This window comes from Cyclopterus lumpus, chromosome 5 (assembly GCF_009769545.1).
Source record: "Cyclopterus lumpus isolate fCycLum1 chromosome 5, fCycLum1.pri, whole genome shotgun sequence".
In the NCBI taxonomy this organism is placed as follows: Eukaryota; Metazoa; Chordata; class Actinopteri; order Perciformes; family Cyclopteridae; genus Cyclopterus; species Cyclopterus lumpus.
In genome coordinates, this window is record NC_046970.1 from 12650888 (window position 1) to 12667955 (window position 17068).

Here is a 17068-nt window from a genome sequence, read left to right on the forward strand (position 1 = left end):
TGAAAGCAAGACATATTTAGTCTCTTTAGTCCAAGATAAACATGAAAAGTTCATCAGCCAGACCCAGTTTCGCCATGTCTTGCCACATGTGTATGAGTTGTGCAGACAGTGAACATTATAAAGATTGAAATGGCGCCCATTAGTGCACTGCTTCATGTTTTCTCCAGTGGACGGGCACTTTTATCATACCATTTAGCCACATAGAGGGAGGGCACTTTAGTTATCAAATTGTTATAAGGGCATCCATCCGTGAGGTCCTAGGACAAGGATGTGTACAGATTGTAAAGCCCTCTTAGGCAAATTTGTAAATTGTGATATTGGGCTATATAAAATAAATTGAATTGAATCCAAGAGGACACTTTGCAGCATTTAAATGAATTTGTCAAACATGAAGTCCAAGCTATATTTTTGCTTTATATTGGAATGTCCATAGATTTACAGAGTTTAGAGATGCCTAATAATTTTGTTGCTGTTTGTAATTTCAAATATCTCTTCACTATCTTCAAACAAAAATGTTTTTTCAGGAACTCCTATGTGCGCCTCAGGCACCTGTGTACAAACACATGGGTTCACAGCACCAACCAACCAATTGACAAGGAGGAGGAAAAGCCCGTCATGCTGCGCGTGAGTGATGGATCATTCACACTCATATGTAACAGTTATATCTTGTAAACTGTTGACTCGATTGACTCTGTGCATCACCTGTGATACAAATCTAAACCAGCTGAAATATCTACTGTTCAAACCTCTTCTCTGCTGTGAAATTATGGTAGTGTTTTAGAATTAAATGTAACGTGTCCTGTATATGGTAAATGTACAATTGTAGTTTATTATGGGTTTCTAAAGTATTTTGGGAAGGAATCAAAAGTGGTACAAGAAACCAATTCTAAGGACAAAAACAATAATCATATCGATTGATGACAAAGTTGTAAATTTCTTTTCTCATTCAAGATTGGCACCTCATCACTAAAAGAGGACAAAGAGGCATTTGCCATTGTGCCCGTCTCCCCTGCTGAAGTGAGAGACCTTGACTTTGCCAACGATGCCAGCAAAGTGCTCGCCTCTATTGCTGGAAAGTTGGAAAAAGGAACCATCACACAGAATGAGAGAAGGTATAAAATGCATCGTGGTGCCAGATTGTCATATTCTATCAGGAAACAAGATAGTCGTGTGATATGGCTTTGTCTCTGTCTTTTGTGTGTACAATCAGAGCCGTTACCAAGCTACTGGAGGATTTGGTGTTCTTTGTGGTGGATATTCCCAACAACGGACAGGATGTTCTGGAGATCATGGTCAACAAACCCAACAGGGAACGACAGAAACTCATGAGAGAACAAAATATTCTCAAACAGGTAATGCCTTAATACAGTGACTCTAACATGTTGATCATCACTCTTTAGATTACGTTTTCCATTGAATGTGAACTTGTTTGAACCTCACTGAACTCCACATAACCTCAACTCTTTGTCATGACTCAAAGCAGCACAGTTGTCAGGCCTGCTATCTGTATCGGCATGTTCTTTTGGTTTTACATTCCAAACAACCTTATCCTCACATTCAGATCTTCAAGCTGCTGCAGGCTCCCTTCACAGACAGTGGGGACGGGCCCATGTTGCGACTGGAGGAGCTAGCTGACCAGCGTCATGCCCCCTTCAGGCACATCTGCCGCCTGTGTTACCGTGTTTTACGTCACTCTCAGCAGGACTACCGCAAGAACCAGGTACAGTTTGTCAGGCCAGAAAGCCGTTTTCTTGAGCCCCGGTACTGTATGACATGGTCTACGTGCTGCTGGAGTTTGTGCGAAGGTGCTTTCCAAAATCCCTTCATTAAGTTTAATAGCAAGTGAAAGAGGCCTTTGCTGGCAGCTCTGATATTATACAGAGATAACTGAATGTCTTGTGCATTTTGCAAGGCTCAGCCCTTAATCAAATTGTCTGCTGATACAAATACACAGAGCCACACAGTGATTCGAGCACATCCTATAACAAAGGCTTATCAATGTGAAATTCAACATTCCTATTTCCGTAGAAAAATCAATTTCTTTTAAACTCATTACATTGTAATTGTTAGGATGGTCATTTAATTATGTTGAAGGAGGAGGCAGCCTGGTTCTTGTGAACGTGCTCTGTTTTCCCGCACACAGATGAACAAGGATCAAAATGGCCTCCAGTCAATATAAGTAATGGATAGAGAAATAACAACGTTATGCCTCTTAGTCCCCCTGGAGAATGTAAAGAAATAAAGATAAAGGGGCTAAGTTAATAATGACATTTTTCCCAGTGAGTCTGTGTCGTCTTGTTTTGGTTTGTGTATAGTCAGACTGCTTGTCTGTCCGTTCCACAGGAATATATCGCCAAACAGTTTCGCTTCATGCAGAAACAGATTGGCTATGATGTCTTGGCAGAGGACACAATCACGGCTCTGCTCCATAATAACCGCAAGCTGCTGGAGAAACATATCACTGCTGCAGAGATCGACACCTTCGTTAGCCTGGTCCGCAAGAACCGTGAGCCAAGGTTTGTCTGCGTCTGTGTGTATGAACACGATCAACTGAATTGTGTGTGTGTGTGTGTGTGTGTGTGTGTGTGTGTGTGTGTGTGTGTGTGTGTGTGTGTGTGTGTGTGTGTGGTGTGTGTGTGTGTGTGTGTGTGTGTGTGTGTGTGTGTGTGTGTGTGTGTGTGTGTGTGTGTGTGTGTGTGTGTGTGTGTGTGTGTGTGTGTGTGTGTGTGTGTGTGTGTGTGTGTGTGTGTGTGTGTGTGTGTGTGTGTGTGTGTGTGTGTGTGTGTGTGTTTGAAGATTTAATTTTGCATATCTTGTGTGTGTGTCCAGGTTCCTGGACTACCTGTCAGACTTGTGTGTGTCAATGAATAAGTCCATCCCTGTGACACAGGAGCTCATCTGTAACGCAGTGCTGGATCCAGCTAACGCAGACATCCTCATAGAAACTAAGTGAGTGGACCACCCTCTGCCTCGACCCACTTTTGTCCAATTCTCCTTAATACCAACATGCACTAATTTGAAGGTATCACTTTGAGTTATTGAAGAAGATGAATCAATAATGAAAATAATTGTAAATGGCTGGCTATATTAATGAGCTGAATCCTCTCTATAGCATCCTTTTTGCTCTGAGGGTAATCGTATTTGCAGAGGAAGTCATTGTATCCTTATCCTAATGTTTTTATTGTAAAATTGTCCAAAAAAAGCGTACTCATTTATTTCCATCAGCCTTTAAACAAACCAAAATAATCTCCTCCTCCTGCAGACTGGTATTGTCGAGATTTGAGATTGAGGGAGCGCCGCTCGGGGAGAACTCTGTGGAGTCAGAGGAGGATGAGGAGGAGGTGTGGTTGTTTTGGAAAGACAGCAATAAAGAGATCCGCAGTAAAAGCATTAGGGAGCTGGCTCAGGATGCCAAGGAGGACCAGAAGGAGGACCAGGAGGTGATCAGTTATTACAGGTAGTTACTGGGCTTTATTTGTTATGTAGTTTTATGTAGGTAAAACAAACATAACAACAAAAGTATTTGCTGTTTCAAATGGAATTCATCACATTACAGCGTGTTTGTGCTGCAATAGGTACCAGCTGAACCTGTTTGCCAGGATGTGTTTGGACCGCCAGTACCTGGCAATCAACAAGATATCTGGCCAGCTGGATGTGGACCTGATCTTGCGATGCATGTCGGATGAAGACCTGCCGTATGATCTGCGTGCTTCTTTCTGCCGCATGATGCTGCACATGCATGTCGATCGTGATCCTCAGGAGCAGGTTACACCTGTCAAATACGCACGCCTCTGGTCTGAAATCCCCTCCGAGATTGCAATTGATGAGTGAGTAAATAGACAAATGTAATGTATTGTTCATTGTAGAGTGTTTTGCATGTTGTAGATGTATCCACATTTTGTTGTCTTATTGTAGCTACGACAATGATGGAACATCTAAAGATGAAATTAAGGAGCGATTCTGTCTGACTATGGAGTTTGTTGAGAACTACCTGAGAGACGTGGTGTGTCAGAGCTTCCCTTTTGCAGATAAAGAGAAGAACAAGCTCACCTTTGAGGTCAGTTTGGCATATTCTTGATCTCTTATCCTACTCATGTCTCGTTTTGATGGTAAAACCTGCAAACCTATTTTACTGATCTATCTTCCCTGTTTAGGTGGTGAATCTGGCCAGGAACCTGATTTATTTTGGCTTCTACAACTTCAGTGACCTGCTGAGACTAACCAAGATCCTGCTGGCTATTTTAGACTGTGTCCATGTGAGCACAATGTTCCCTTTCAACAAGATGGACACAGAAGAAGAAGAGAGTAAAGGTATGAACACCATGGTTGGTCAGTAGAGGACCAAATATGTCATGGACATGACGTTGATGTCTGTATTTATGAATGTGTGCTTTTTTCCAGGCAGCAACGTGATGAGGTCCATTCACGGTGTAGGAGAGCTGATGTCCCAAGTAGTCCTAAGAGGGGGGGGCTTCCTACCCACAACTTCAAGCACTAGCTCCAATGGAGTCACAGTCAAGACTCAGACTGAGCCTGAGAAACAGGACATACTTGTCATGGACACCAAGCTAAAGATCATTGAAATCCTGCAGGTGAGGATCTGCGACTATTAATCGATTTGGTGTCAACTATTAAATCAATCGCCACCTATTTTCATGATGAATTAATCGGTTTAAGTTGTCTGTTCCCAGCTTCTTAAATGTGAATGTTTTGGGGTGTCTTTACTCTATCATAGTAAACTGAATATCTTTCAGTTGTAGACAAAGACGGCATTTGAGGATGTCCTCTTGGGCTTTGGGAAACACAGATTGACACTTTTCACAAATTTCGGACATTTTATAGACCAGACAACTAATTTGAATGTATGAAAATAACCGTTCGTTTCAGCCTGAATTTACACTTAAAGGCATATACAAACATATATCACATTAATGTAGACATACAATGCATACACAGTCCCCATCAACTATTTGTCCTGCTCTGCAGTTCATCTTGAATGTCCGCCTAGACTACAGGATCTCCTGTCTGCTGTCTATATTTAAGAGGGAGTTTGATGAGAGTAACTCTCAGAGTGAATTTTCTGTAACTGGAGCAGTGGAAGGACCTAACAACATGCCAGGTCAGGGTGACATCACTATCTGCATATTACACAAATGTGGAGCCAATGAAATAGACTTTGTTGATTTACTAATGTCTTTTTTTTTATTCAAGGTGCTTTGGATTTTGAGAACATAGAAGAGCAGGCAGAGGGGATATTTGGTGGAAGGTAATCCCAGTTTCAATAAAGGAAAAGTCACAAAATACCAGAAAGAGGTTTATACGTGTGTGTGTGTGTGTGTGTGTGTGTGTGCTCTGTGTGTAGTGAAGAGAACACCCCACTGGACCTGGATGATCATGGTGGCCGTACCTTCTTGAGGGTCCTTCTCCACTTGACCATGCATGACTATCCTCCTCTGGTGTCTAGAGCCCTCCACCTGCTCTTTAGGCACTTCAGCCAAAGGCAGGAGGTCTTGCAGGCTTTTAAGCAGGTATGCAGTTTACAGCTACAGCTAAAAATGAAAGAAACAAAAAACATACAATTTTAACTTGAATGCATACAAACACAAATGCGTGTGGGATGGGCATCATCTGGCTATTTTTCTGCACTTCACTTTAAGTTGTAACATATGTGTTCACAGGTCCAGCTGCTGGTCACCAGCCAAGATGTGGAAAATTACAAGCAGATAAAGTCAGACCTGGACCAGTTGCGCTCTATCGTAGAGAAGTCTGAGCTCTGGGTGTACAAGAGGCAGGGGCCAGACGAGGGCATGGATGGGGGAGAGGGACTCTCCAATGAGCAAGAGCATAAAAAGGTCCATTATACATCAACAGAACCACACACTTAAAAGCCTTTCTCCACTAACACTCTCCTTACTGAGTAAGACCTTTTTCATCTGATGCATTGTCTCTGGTGTACCTTGTAGGGAGATTCAGGGGGCACAGACAAACCAAAGAAAGCAGAAAGCACCAGCAGTTACAACTACAGGGTGGTAAAGGAGGTAACTATGTCACTTTATAAGTATGGTCAACAAGCTCTTATCTGCCTATGTTGCAAATGTTGTTGCTTTTTTCACATACCTCACCGTCTCCTATTTTCTTTTCTTCTTTATCAGATCCTGCTACGGCTCAGCAGGCTGTGTGTCCAAGAAGGTTTGTCAGGTAGGAAGAGCAAGAAACAGCAGCAGAGGCTGCTCAGGAACATGGGGGCGCATGCTGTGGTCCTTGAGCTCCTACAGATTCCCTACGAGAAGGTATTAATCATCACTTTCAGTGAAATGTTTGTTGGCATGCTTTTTGTGTGTGCATTAAAGTGGACAAACCTTCACGCCAGTCATTTCCCCTCCAGGGAGAAGATTTGCGTATGCAGGATATCATGAAGCTAGCCCACCAGTTTCTACAGAATTTCTGTGCAGGAAACCAGCAGAACCAAGCCCTGCTGCACAAGCACATCAATCTGTTTCTCAACCCAGGGGTGAGCAGGGATGATGCACTTCTCCATATCCACAGTGTTACTATTCAAACAACATTATGGTGTTCTGATGCGCCTCTCTTTTCTTTTTTCTTTTTTGTTCAGATTTTAGAAGCCATCACCATGCAGCATATTTTCATGAACAACTTCCAGCTGTGCAGTGAGATCAATGAGCGTGTGGTTCAGCACTTTGTCCACTGCATCGAAACACACGGCCGCAATGTCCAGTACCTCAAGTTCCTTCAGACTATTGTCAAAGCAGAGAATAAATTCATCAAAAAGTGTCAAGACATCGTCATGGCAGAGGTCATGCCTTGTTAATTGCCTTTTTTATAATTGAACTATGCTACTGCTATGTCTCTTGGTGTACTGATGTAATCATGTATATTGGTTCCTTCCTACAGCTGGTGAACGCTGGCGAAGATGTTCTGGTCTTCTATAATGACCGCGCCTCTTTCCAGACACTGGTCCAGATGATGCGATCAGAGCGGGACCGCATGGATGAGAACAGTCCTCTGATGTACCACATACACTTAGTGGAGCTGTTGGCTGTGTGCACTGAGGGCAAGAACGTCTACACAGAGATCAAGTGTAACAGCCTGTTACCACTGGATGACATTGTGCGGGTGGTGACTCATGAGGACTGCATCCCCGAGGTGAGATTGGCCTCAGACTGAGCCGTGCTAAGACTTTGGAACAGATGCAGGAAGCACCACCTTTATTACCGAGGCGTACAAAGCAATTTGTGCTTTTAATTATCTGCGACCAATACAAGGAGTTTTGTGCATAAATAAATGTTGTATTGTGTGATCATTTTTCCCCGAAAATTATTTTTGTTGTATTTGACTGTCAACCATCCTTGACCTGCACTACATTATTACATCAACCCATATCCTAATCTCTCAGGTGAAGATCGCCTATATAAACTTCCTGAACCATTGCTATGTGGACACCGAGGTGGAAATGAAGGAGATCTACACTTCTAACCACATGTGGAAACTCTTTGAGAACTTCTTGGTTGACATTTGTAGAGTAAGCAACACCGGGAGGCTCCATGGCAACATTTACCTCACTTAAAAAAATGAGGATTGTTAAAATACAAGCCATTGTGTTATTTTTCTATGTTTACAGGTGTGCAACAATACAAGCGACCGTAAGCATGCAGACATCATTCTGGAGCGCTATGTGACGGAGACTGTTATGGGCATTGTAACGACTTTTTTCAGCTCTCCTTTCTCTGACCAGAGCACCAGCCTGCAGGTATGTAATCACCAATAATAAAAGGAAAATGAATCCAGTGTCAATTTTCTGTAGTTTGGTTGTCAGTCACACATGCAGAGTTGACGATTGCAGGAGTAACGTGAATTTGTTGCTATAAACTTTCCTTATAGACTTGTCATACAGTGTCTGAAATGTACAGTCTTGTTAAAAGGTCATTTTTCTCAGAATATACTTTTAAAAGACCAAATCCCGACTATCAATCTGTAAAAGATAATCTTGAGAGAAAGTAAAGTTAGGGAGGGAAGCATGTGATGGATGGTCGATATTCAGGTGTTCTTTTCTCTTAATATCTACATGTAAATCACTGCTAACCTCACTGTACACACTGTCATGCTATAGGTGTCGATCAGAAGAATGCAAGTACAAATAGAATATGTATACCCCATATAATTATAACCAAATAGAATGACTCTGCAGAGAAACCCCTTATTCAAAAGTCTAACTTTAAGATTACAAACACTGCAGTGTCTTCGGGTTAAGTTCTTCCTTAAGTGGTCAAATCAATGCTTCTGTGGAGTTTCTCAGAATAATTTTTCTTCTGTTTAACATAATTGCAAGTGTTGATGGAGAATGAATGTTCTCCTTCTCTTCCCATTCGTTTGTGTTTATTAGAGTAATGCTTGTCATGATTCTGGAGAGCTAATCAGACATTACAACGTTAAGACCAGTTAGTCATGATTGTGGTTGTTAGCATCCTGCTGGTTAATCATTTCCTTTGAACATAAGTACAAAGTGTCCTTTTTTTCCATTTAAACAGTCATAGTTTAATAGAAACAGTTTTCAATTCACAATATATATTCTTTCAGTGCATTATTAATAACTTTGTGACCAGTAAAATAATGGTAATCCTTTTGGTCAACTCTGATGCAATTACAAAAGAAACATTTTTGGACTATCATCTCACTTACTTTACAAAACATCACATTGTTTTACGATTTAAAGATTTGTATTATAGAGCACTTAAGACGTCTCCAATAATGACAGCTGTCTCTGAAATGTTTAGTAATGTCTTTGGAAGTATGTTTGTGATGCATCCGGACAGTTTTATGTCGTCACTGATTGTATCCTCTGCTGCAGGCCTCTCCTTTGTGGAAAATATTTCAGGTACTTGTTCAATTCAGAGGATAAAACACAGAGTTGGGTGTTTCAAATTCTTGTTGGGTGTGAGATAAACATATTTATTAAGTGAGTATTTTGAGAGGGAACTGATTCGAACTGGATTAGGTTTGGGCGTATGTCTGCTCAGGGTCTCGTGTAAAAGTAACAAACCACTCTGACTACATGTGCTGCTAATCTACATCACTGTGTTTCTGTTATTAAAAGACAAAGCCGCTGGTTCAGATTGGTGGTGCTGCACTGTTGATGGCTGATGCATATCTTGCATGTTGTCGAGGGACCGATTTCTTTCTTTAAAGACCAGAGAAGATAGTCCAGATAGATGCGTATGATAATCGACATGCTCAACGCTTTTTTTTCTTGCATCTTCTTCTCAGACCAGGCAGCCAGTCTTTGTGCAGCTGTTGCAGGCAGTGTTCAGGGTCTACCATTGTAACTGGTTGGTCCCAGTCCAGAAGGGCTCAGTTGAGAACTGCATCAAGGTGCTCTCTGATGTTGGTAAGATCAAAATCCTTCCATCATCTACACTTGGTTTAAAAGTTTGTATTTTGAGTCTGGAGCTGACTTGTCTTCTGTGTGTACCCGCCAGCCAAAGGCAGAGCAATAGCCATCCCTGTGGACCTTGACAACCAGGTGAACAACCTGTTTGTGAAATCCAACAACATTGTCCAGAAGACCGCCATGAGCTGGAGACTCTCTGCTCGCAATGCTGCCCGCAGGGACTCTGTGGTCACCGCTTCACGGGACTACAGGAACATCATTGAGAGGCTGCAGGTGCAGTATTTTATACTTACTGATGTGTGTCAAAAGGTTCATGTAGTAAGGACGTGTCTTTTTCTGCACTGTAGGACATTGTGTCAGCTCTCGAGGACCGTCTGCGTCCATTGGTCCAGGCTGAGTTGTCCGTTCTGGTGGATGTGCTGCATCGGCCCGAGCTGCTCTTCCCTGAAAACACAGACTCGCGTAAGAAGTGTGAAAGCGGAGGTTTCATATGCAAGTAAGTACTGTAAATATCTTCTTCAGCTAAATATGTCTATTATTGGCATGTGACTAAGTGTTCTCATTATAAATTAGACTCATGAAGTGATGTACTCGTGCAGGCTCATCAAACATACAAAGCAGCTGCTGGAGGAAAACGAGGAGAGACTGTGCATCAAAGTTCTGCAAACGCTGCGAGAGATGATGACAAAAGACCGTGGTTATGGAGAGAAGGTAGGAGAAGCTGCAAAGCGCGGACACGGTGGGGAGATGTACCTCATGTGCACCGTATAACTTTGCATTTAATGTATATTGTGCTGTATAAAATGCTTAAATACAGTTGTAGAAAATATATTGCAGGTTTTGCGGGATTGGGGGGGTTGATGCATTGGATTTCTGATCGAAGATATATATTAACTTTACAGGAACTATTATGATCAAAGATTTGAGTTGCAAAGTTTCACATAGTGTATACATTATGGTATGTGATTAAATGATGTATCCATGTAGGTGGGGTTGTATATCATTTTACTGCCTCACTGGGCCACGCACCCAGTGGGTACCCTTATTTTGAAGGGAATTTGCTTGTTCTTCCTGTCACAGTCACCTCTGTAGTCAGTAAGGCAGGACTGATCACTTGCTCACTGCACTCACCACTGTATGACACTAATTCTGCACACTGTCCAATATCTACAATCCACAATATCCACAATTTGAACTTGAATGACTTACATGCCATGCTGTATCAATGACCTCTGCTTTAGCTTCCTTCTGCCTGTGTTGTTATCTAACCCCTCAAACCCTCTGTTCTCTTTCAGCTCAGGGCCTTTGATGATGAGATGGATATGCCTAAGGTTGTTTCTCTTTTTCTTCTACTCATGCTCTTTTTCCCTTGAGCTGCTTTTTGTGTACCACTAGTAGTTGTTCTTTAACAGTCCTGTAGCAGCTGCTGTTGTTGTGTGTTGTAGTGGCCCTAGGTTGTAGAGGCTCTAGGCACAGCTGGTAACAATAGTGGTAGGTTGATTCCTGCCATAAACCGCTGTGTAGATCAACTGAAAATGACAGAAGAAAGATGGGGAGAGAGAGAGAGAGAGAGAGAGAGATAGGGAGATGTGTGCTGTGGCTGACTGCATGTTGCTCAACAGAGTGGTGTTATTCCAGGTTCCAAGGTGAGTCACTTTCTGTCTGGGCAAAACTGCCAGTGCTGCATTTACCGTGCCCTACTTTCTGCCACTGTTAGCACCACATCAAGTAAAAGTCAACTTGGGACATATTCACTGTATATTTTAACATCAATTCCAGTTTAATACTTTTGCCTTTTTATTTTACACCTAAACACATAGCATAACAACAGATAACTAATGTGAAAAGATAATATATGCTCATACTAATTAGAAATAAAATAAATTATAAAAGAAAAATAATAGACAAAAATTAAAGTGATAGTGAGTTCTCAAATAATATTTAGTGGACATTGCACATATGTTCCCAATATTTCAGGCAAATTTATTTCTTTAAAGTGAGGTCATCATAGTTTTTTTATCATGGCTTGACTGCTCCACTTTTTGAAGGGTGTTTTCCCTGCATCTCCCTTCGGTGCCAATAGGAGGCACTGTGACTGCGTGTATGCCGTGTATGTTCATGACTGAGAAGATGTGGCAGTCATTGAGGCTGTGTTTCCTTGCCTGAGAGCTGCACGATTCCTGGGCCCCTGCCAACTCTGAGCTGAGGTTACATAAGGACCAGGCTTTTTTTCCTGGAGCTCAGCCCCTCTGCTGATGTGTGACCTTCAGCAATAATTGCCAATAAAAGTGTGGAGGAGCTGTTGACACACACACACACACCTGTTAAATGTTGTATCTCCGTCTGTCTCCACATAAAAAGCAGAGGCAGTTAAGTGCCAATCTTCATATTTCTCTCTTTCCCCTTTTGGCTCTTGCTAAATCATTGTGACACAATTTCTCAACTACCCCAAATGTACACTTTTATTCACACCCTTTCTCACAGGGATGTAAACACACACCCACGCCGTGTAAACTTAATGGGGTTGGCTGTGTTTGTGAAGGTGTGATATGAAAGTGTGTAAGTGTCTCTTGTCTCTGTTACCCTTTTGAATAAAGCAGTATAGCATGATAGTATATTATTGATAGTGAGATTGTTGGGGTCACTTGAAGAAGGTATAGTATAATAGTATTCTGCATAATAAGTTATTATCAATGCATTTAAAAAAAAAAATCGAGATAGCATGAGATGCATTTTTTAACTCCCCAATGCGTTGCTTAAGCAACACCGTTGCTTAAATGTCAGGGAGGTGATTATCAGCTAAATGTGTTGCTCTTTGCCTGTCGGAATTATGTAAGACGATGCACAGTGCTGGCTCCCTTCTTCACCTGGCCTCCAGTGTGTGTGGCCTATAATCAAAGCAGTTATGCAAGCCCTCCATGTTGTCAGTAAGTCATGTTCCATCCATTTCACCTCCCTGACTCTGCTCTTGGCAAACTTGTCGGTAGATGAAATAAGAAGAAATATATTTAACATTTTAAGACCGGCTCGCTTTTATATCCCCCGACACATTTTCTCTCATACACACGTCGATGATTTACCCAGTTTGTTCAAGACAGAAAATTATTTTATGGCACTGGTGTAAATATAGGTCAGTTGCAATGAAAATATGCGGCAGTCTTTTAACTTACACTGCTTTACTGTCTGCGCATAACAAGCAGCCGAGTGGTGCGTCCATGTCATTCCCCACTGGTTTAAACACGACTCACTCTCAGCCTGCGTGGTGCAGAAACATGTTTAACACCTAAACAAACGTGTGTGTGTGTCTGAGATCAGGGGTTTGCCCCGGGGAGTTTCCAGTTTGGTGGAATGCACTATTACCCTGTGGTGTCTATGGTCGGACCGGGGATGATTAGTTGCACTCATCTCCTCTGATCAGCTTTGTGGTTTGAAGTTGTGACAGTGAGGCCGTGTCCACAGACTCATGGAAGATGTTGCTCTTCCAGTGTTTGGCTCCCTGGACTGCTGCTGAACTCTGCCCCACATCAATTGTCTTTAGGCAGGATCGCAGCAATTATTGTGCCTGTCAAAAGTGAGAAAAGACAAGTACACAGCTAAAGAATTTTGCTCATCTACAAACGTACTGGACATTTTGGAAATGATGAGTGATATAAAAAGGTCCTTGGTCAGCTTAAAAGTCTCACTTTTTATATGTGCTGAAATCTCATGTGTACTGTTTGAGAACCTGTATGTAGCATGTGCTGCCATGTTCAGACCCTTTTTCTGTTTGTTTTTTTCAGTTCCCAGAGTAACTTATTTCACTATCAAGCATGGCTGTATCTTTAGACACCAGTTTAGGTGAGCCTTATGGTTCCTTTCTGTTCAACAGCCTCACTGAATGTCCAGTTATTTTGTTTTATATTTGGTCTATAAGTGAAAAGGCTAATTTCCAAGGTAATTTTATGAATGAGTCAGATATGTGCAGAGCTGAACCTAGGCATAGGTGGTATAGATTAATGCCAGTGGCATCATCCATCCATAAGGGTGCCATAAAAGTTCACGCCTCAAAAAAGGTACACAGTAGAGTCATGACATGATATGGTATAGATAAACCCTGGTAACTTACCATATCTGGTGTATACAGAAGCAACAGTAACTACCCTCTGAATATGCATACATTCAGTACTGTATATCATGCCTGTGACCCTGACTGACAGAGACTAGTCAACTGTCAAAGTTTGTTTATCCTACTGTGTTTATTATTCTCTCTCTCACTTGCTCTACCACTTGCCCTCTGTGTTGTTGGTGACAGATGGCCACTGTAAGCAGCTCTGTGTCACTGGTTTAGGGACCTGGTTCCTTTTGGAGGGATTATGTAACTCTAACCCCATCGCCCCTCGCCAATCCTCACCTCTCGTCTGTCCCTCAGTGTGTCCTTTTACATAACAATTTATGTGGAAAATTGCCCTTTACCAGTTTCCTTTTACCCTTGGTGATTACTGTGCATGGATGCAGTGAAATTGGATACTGCAACACAGGCTCTAACCTGAATTCCCATTGTTTCTGTGAACCATTAAGGAAATTAGAAAACAGATGAGGGAAAACACCAGATCTCATTGGTCCAGCTTTGATTATTGTGCTATTCATCTTGCCCATAATGGCTTAAAACAAGAACCTTCCTGACTTTAAATGACTGTTCCAGTATGATTTCATATTTTTCTCAGTTTTCCTTCAACATTAAAAGAAAAGTGTGACATTTTAGGAAGAAATGCTTATTTTTGTTGACTTCCTGGAGTCTCTTCGCCACCCTGACTGCAGAGACTCCAGGAAGTCACTGCGCACCAGCCAAGAACATTAAAAAATATATTTTTTACACTTTAGAAATGCTGGTTTAACTTTTGGCAGAGCCACTCTAGCTGTAAAATCCAATATTTACTCACTCTCAGACAGCAATTGGAAAAGTGAAAATCAGCTAAAATGAAGAAAAGAAGGCCATGAACACAAGAAAAAAATCTATTCACACTGGACATGGTATTATTCGTCAACATTGTACACATCTCCTGTCTCAGCCATCTAAAAGCGCCACCTCCTTAACGCTTCCCTGGTTTCTAACATAGCAGTAAATGCATGGCAATCCACACCGAGTAGACCTTTGCATTGCCGCTCACGATGTGGTTATTCACCTGACAATTGCCTGCATGAATACTAACCCTGTGTCTGTATCTGTTGGACGACTGTGCTTACACTCCTCACTGCACCCAGCAGCTGGATCAGAACCAGCCTGAGAAGTTGTTGGAGGACCAGAAGAGGGTAGGTACAGCAGCATGGCAGCTTAACATCAATACTTCAGAGTGAGACATCAAGTTTTAGACATAGAGCAGTCATTCAATCTTGAATGTAAAATGATCTGTTTGTGCCTTTCTTCCCTGCTTTTTGTGTTTTCTAATCACTCCCCTTCCCTGCTTTAAGTGACACCTAACCACCTAACTAACTGCTGTTTAACTGAAGGTGGGAAAAAAGAAAACAATTTAATAACCAAATTTCCCTCTGCCTCCTTATCTAATGTTGTTTATTTCAGTGCAGGGACTCTACTAAGCATCATGTATTCAGCTGTTGATTAAATCCAGATGTCAAATTCTTCACAGCCGTGCCTTTCTTCATGAGGGTAGTAATGTCACCATATCTAAAATGCTTTTATGTATTACTCACCAACTTGTTCAACAAGTTCACAAAACGGCTTGATTACAGTTTTAGTTTGTTGGTTTCAGTAAATTGTTAATTCTAGATACAGGCCAGGTTAGATGACAGGACATCAGCAGGATCTGGCTCATGACTCAAGACTTCAGTGAGACCAGGGAATCGTCTTCTGATCATACCATGAGGGACACACAATACATGCAGTTGATTAACCTGACAATAAAATGATGAGAATAGCATCCTTCACACCTGTGGTAGGGGAGCCTGCATAACGCTGCTGTCGACTATCATGAACCACCAACAGTTGACAATGATTTGAACATGATCACGCAGGAACACAAAAAGAAAAAAACTCTAATCTCCTTCACTTTATCCCATGAGGGGTCTGGTAGGTAGCTATGGGCTGCGGTTGCCATAACAACGACAAAGTCGTGCTGCTGACGGCTCAATAGTGGATGAGTCACAGTGTGGGAAGGCTGGCCCCAGGTCTGTCTAAGTGAACACCAGGACCTCACATTGTCACTATACAGGGTCACTGCTGCTGCTGAATCACATAAACGTCAGGTTATGTCTGCAGGTTTTGCTTGCATAGTGATGGAGCAATTCATTTAATTCAATATTCAAATGAAATGTTGAAACAGTTTCTCCATAACTATTTTCTGAAGTCTTTATGTGCCTCTAAAATGCAGACTTTATTACTGATGATGCATGTTATCACTGTTGTTCAACATCTCTCTCTCTCTCTCTCTCTCTCTCTCTCTCTCTCTGTGTGTCTGTTGCTGACATCACATCCTTCCCTTTCTTTCCCTCTTGTAGGGCGAGGCACTGAGACAGATTCTGGTGAATCGTTACTATGGCAACTTTTATCGAAGTGGTGGCAGGAGGGACAGCCTGACGTCATTTAGCAATGGCCCCCTCAGTCCAGTAGGACCCGGCAAAAATCAATCAGGTGGGACAGCTGTTGCTCACTTTTCAGAGCAAAGACAGAAGTTGGTTGTTAATTGTTCACAGCAGAAAGTAATGAGTGTAGTTTAGTTGTGTAGAGCACACAAGGCCACACAAATATTGATGTCAAAATCTTTAATTGAGCTGACGTTTCTGTGAAGCATTAACCAAAAGCCTCTGCCAAAGAGATGCATGACTTTGCTGCCAGTAAAGAATACAACTACTATCAGGGGGCAAAGTCTAGTCTAGATAAACCTTTCCATTTGGTTTGCCAAAATGTGCTCTGCCCCTGAAGTCATAGTAAAGCAAGGTTCTCTCAATAATGTTGTATTAGATGGGACTCCATCTGTCTGGCCCTGAGCGGTTATCAGCTCCAGAGTTTCACTGTGAGCTGCCCTTTGAGCACAACACTCTTATCACTGTCTGATAGCGTGGTCATTGTGTAACTACATCTGCAGTCAAAATACTGAATACTGAATCTGTGCAGTATTTCTCCCTCTATTTGAGTTATTGAGACTGATATGTATGATGTAATATTTTATCTGCATGTAGATTTTGGAGGACATTTTGGTGCCAAGGGTATGAGCTGTGAGGGTTTTTGATATAAATTCAGTGCTGCCATATTGTGTTGTTGTCTGCTGTGGCACGAAAGGCAGCATTTTCACGTGTGAAATGTGTAACATCGGTGTGACGCCACATTGTATGCATATAATGTGTAATGTACAATTGTGATGAATAAGCCAGATGTTGATGTATTTTTGACTGAAGTCAAAGACACAGAGAATCACCATGGTTCAGGGTTCAACATCTCTCCCATGTGAACCAAGATGTTGGCACACTGATCACAAGAAATATACTCCTCCCCTTGAATGATCCACTTGTGACTGTTGCTAGGTGACAATCTGCTACTTCCCGTCTTTGCACCTGTTGCAGAAACAAGAGCCAGGCTGAGAATTCAATATGTAGCCTGAAGATGAGGCCTCAGGGGAAATGTGCAGGCAAAGTCATGAACAACACTGTGCAGTTATACAAATTAGCACA

General features: G+C 41.9%; 1 protein-coding gene across 8 annotated transcripts in view; it reads left to right on the forward strand.

Annotated features, from left to right (window-relative positions):
- Positions 1-17068, forward strand: part of LOC117731168 (inositol 1,4,5-trisphosphate receptor type 1-like) — a 62867-nt gene that overhangs the window by 22498 nt on the left and 23301 nt on the right. For 4 of the 8 annotated variants that reach the window (XM_034533334.1, XM_034533342.1, XM_034533338.1 and 1 more), the window contains exons 14-42: positions 525-624; positions 952-1112; positions 1211-1352; positions 1562-1720; positions 2344-2516; positions 2830-2949; positions 3263-3457; positions 3576-3827; positions 3916-4057; positions 4155-4311; positions 4402-4592; positions 4987-5119; positions 5212-5266; positions 5363-5528; positions 5679-5852; positions 5964-6038; positions 6153-6290; positions 6386-6511; positions 6614-6814; positions 6913-7164; positions 7415-7540; positions 7640-7768; positions 9283-9403; positions 9495-9679; positions 9754-9902; positions 10006-10117; positions 10702-10737; positions 14648-14695; positions 15899-16031. In XM_034533334.1, the coding sequence (XP_034389225.1) occupies positions 525-624; positions 952-1112; positions 1211-1352; positions 1562-1720; positions 2344-2516; positions 2830-2949; positions 3263-3457; positions 3576-3827; positions 3916-4057; positions 4155-4311; positions 4402-4592; positions 4987-5119; positions 5212-5266; positions 5363-5528; positions 5679-5852; positions 5964-6038; positions 6153-6290; positions 6386-6511; positions 6614-6814; positions 6913-7164; positions 7415-7540; positions 7640-7768; positions 9283-9403; positions 9495-9679; positions 9754-9902; positions 10006-10117; positions 10702-10737; positions 14648-14695; positions 15899-16031 (4151 nt within the window). The remainder of the gene's footprint in view (positions 1-524; positions 625-951; positions 1113-1210; positions 1353-1561; positions 1721-2343; positions 2517-2829; positions 2950-3262; positions 3458-3575; positions 3828-3915; positions 4058-4154; positions 4312-4401; positions 4593-4986; positions 5120-5211; positions 5267-5362; positions 5529-5678; positions 5853-5963; positions 6039-6152; positions 6291-6385; positions 6512-6613; positions 6815-6912; positions 7165-7414; positions 7541-7639; positions 7769-9282; positions 9404-9494; positions 9680-9753; positions 9903-10005; positions 10118-10701; positions 10738-14647; positions 14696-15898; positions 16032-17068) is intronic. The other 4 variants (XM_034533337.1, XM_034533340.1, XM_034533339.1 and 1 more) reach the window with 4 other exon arrangements.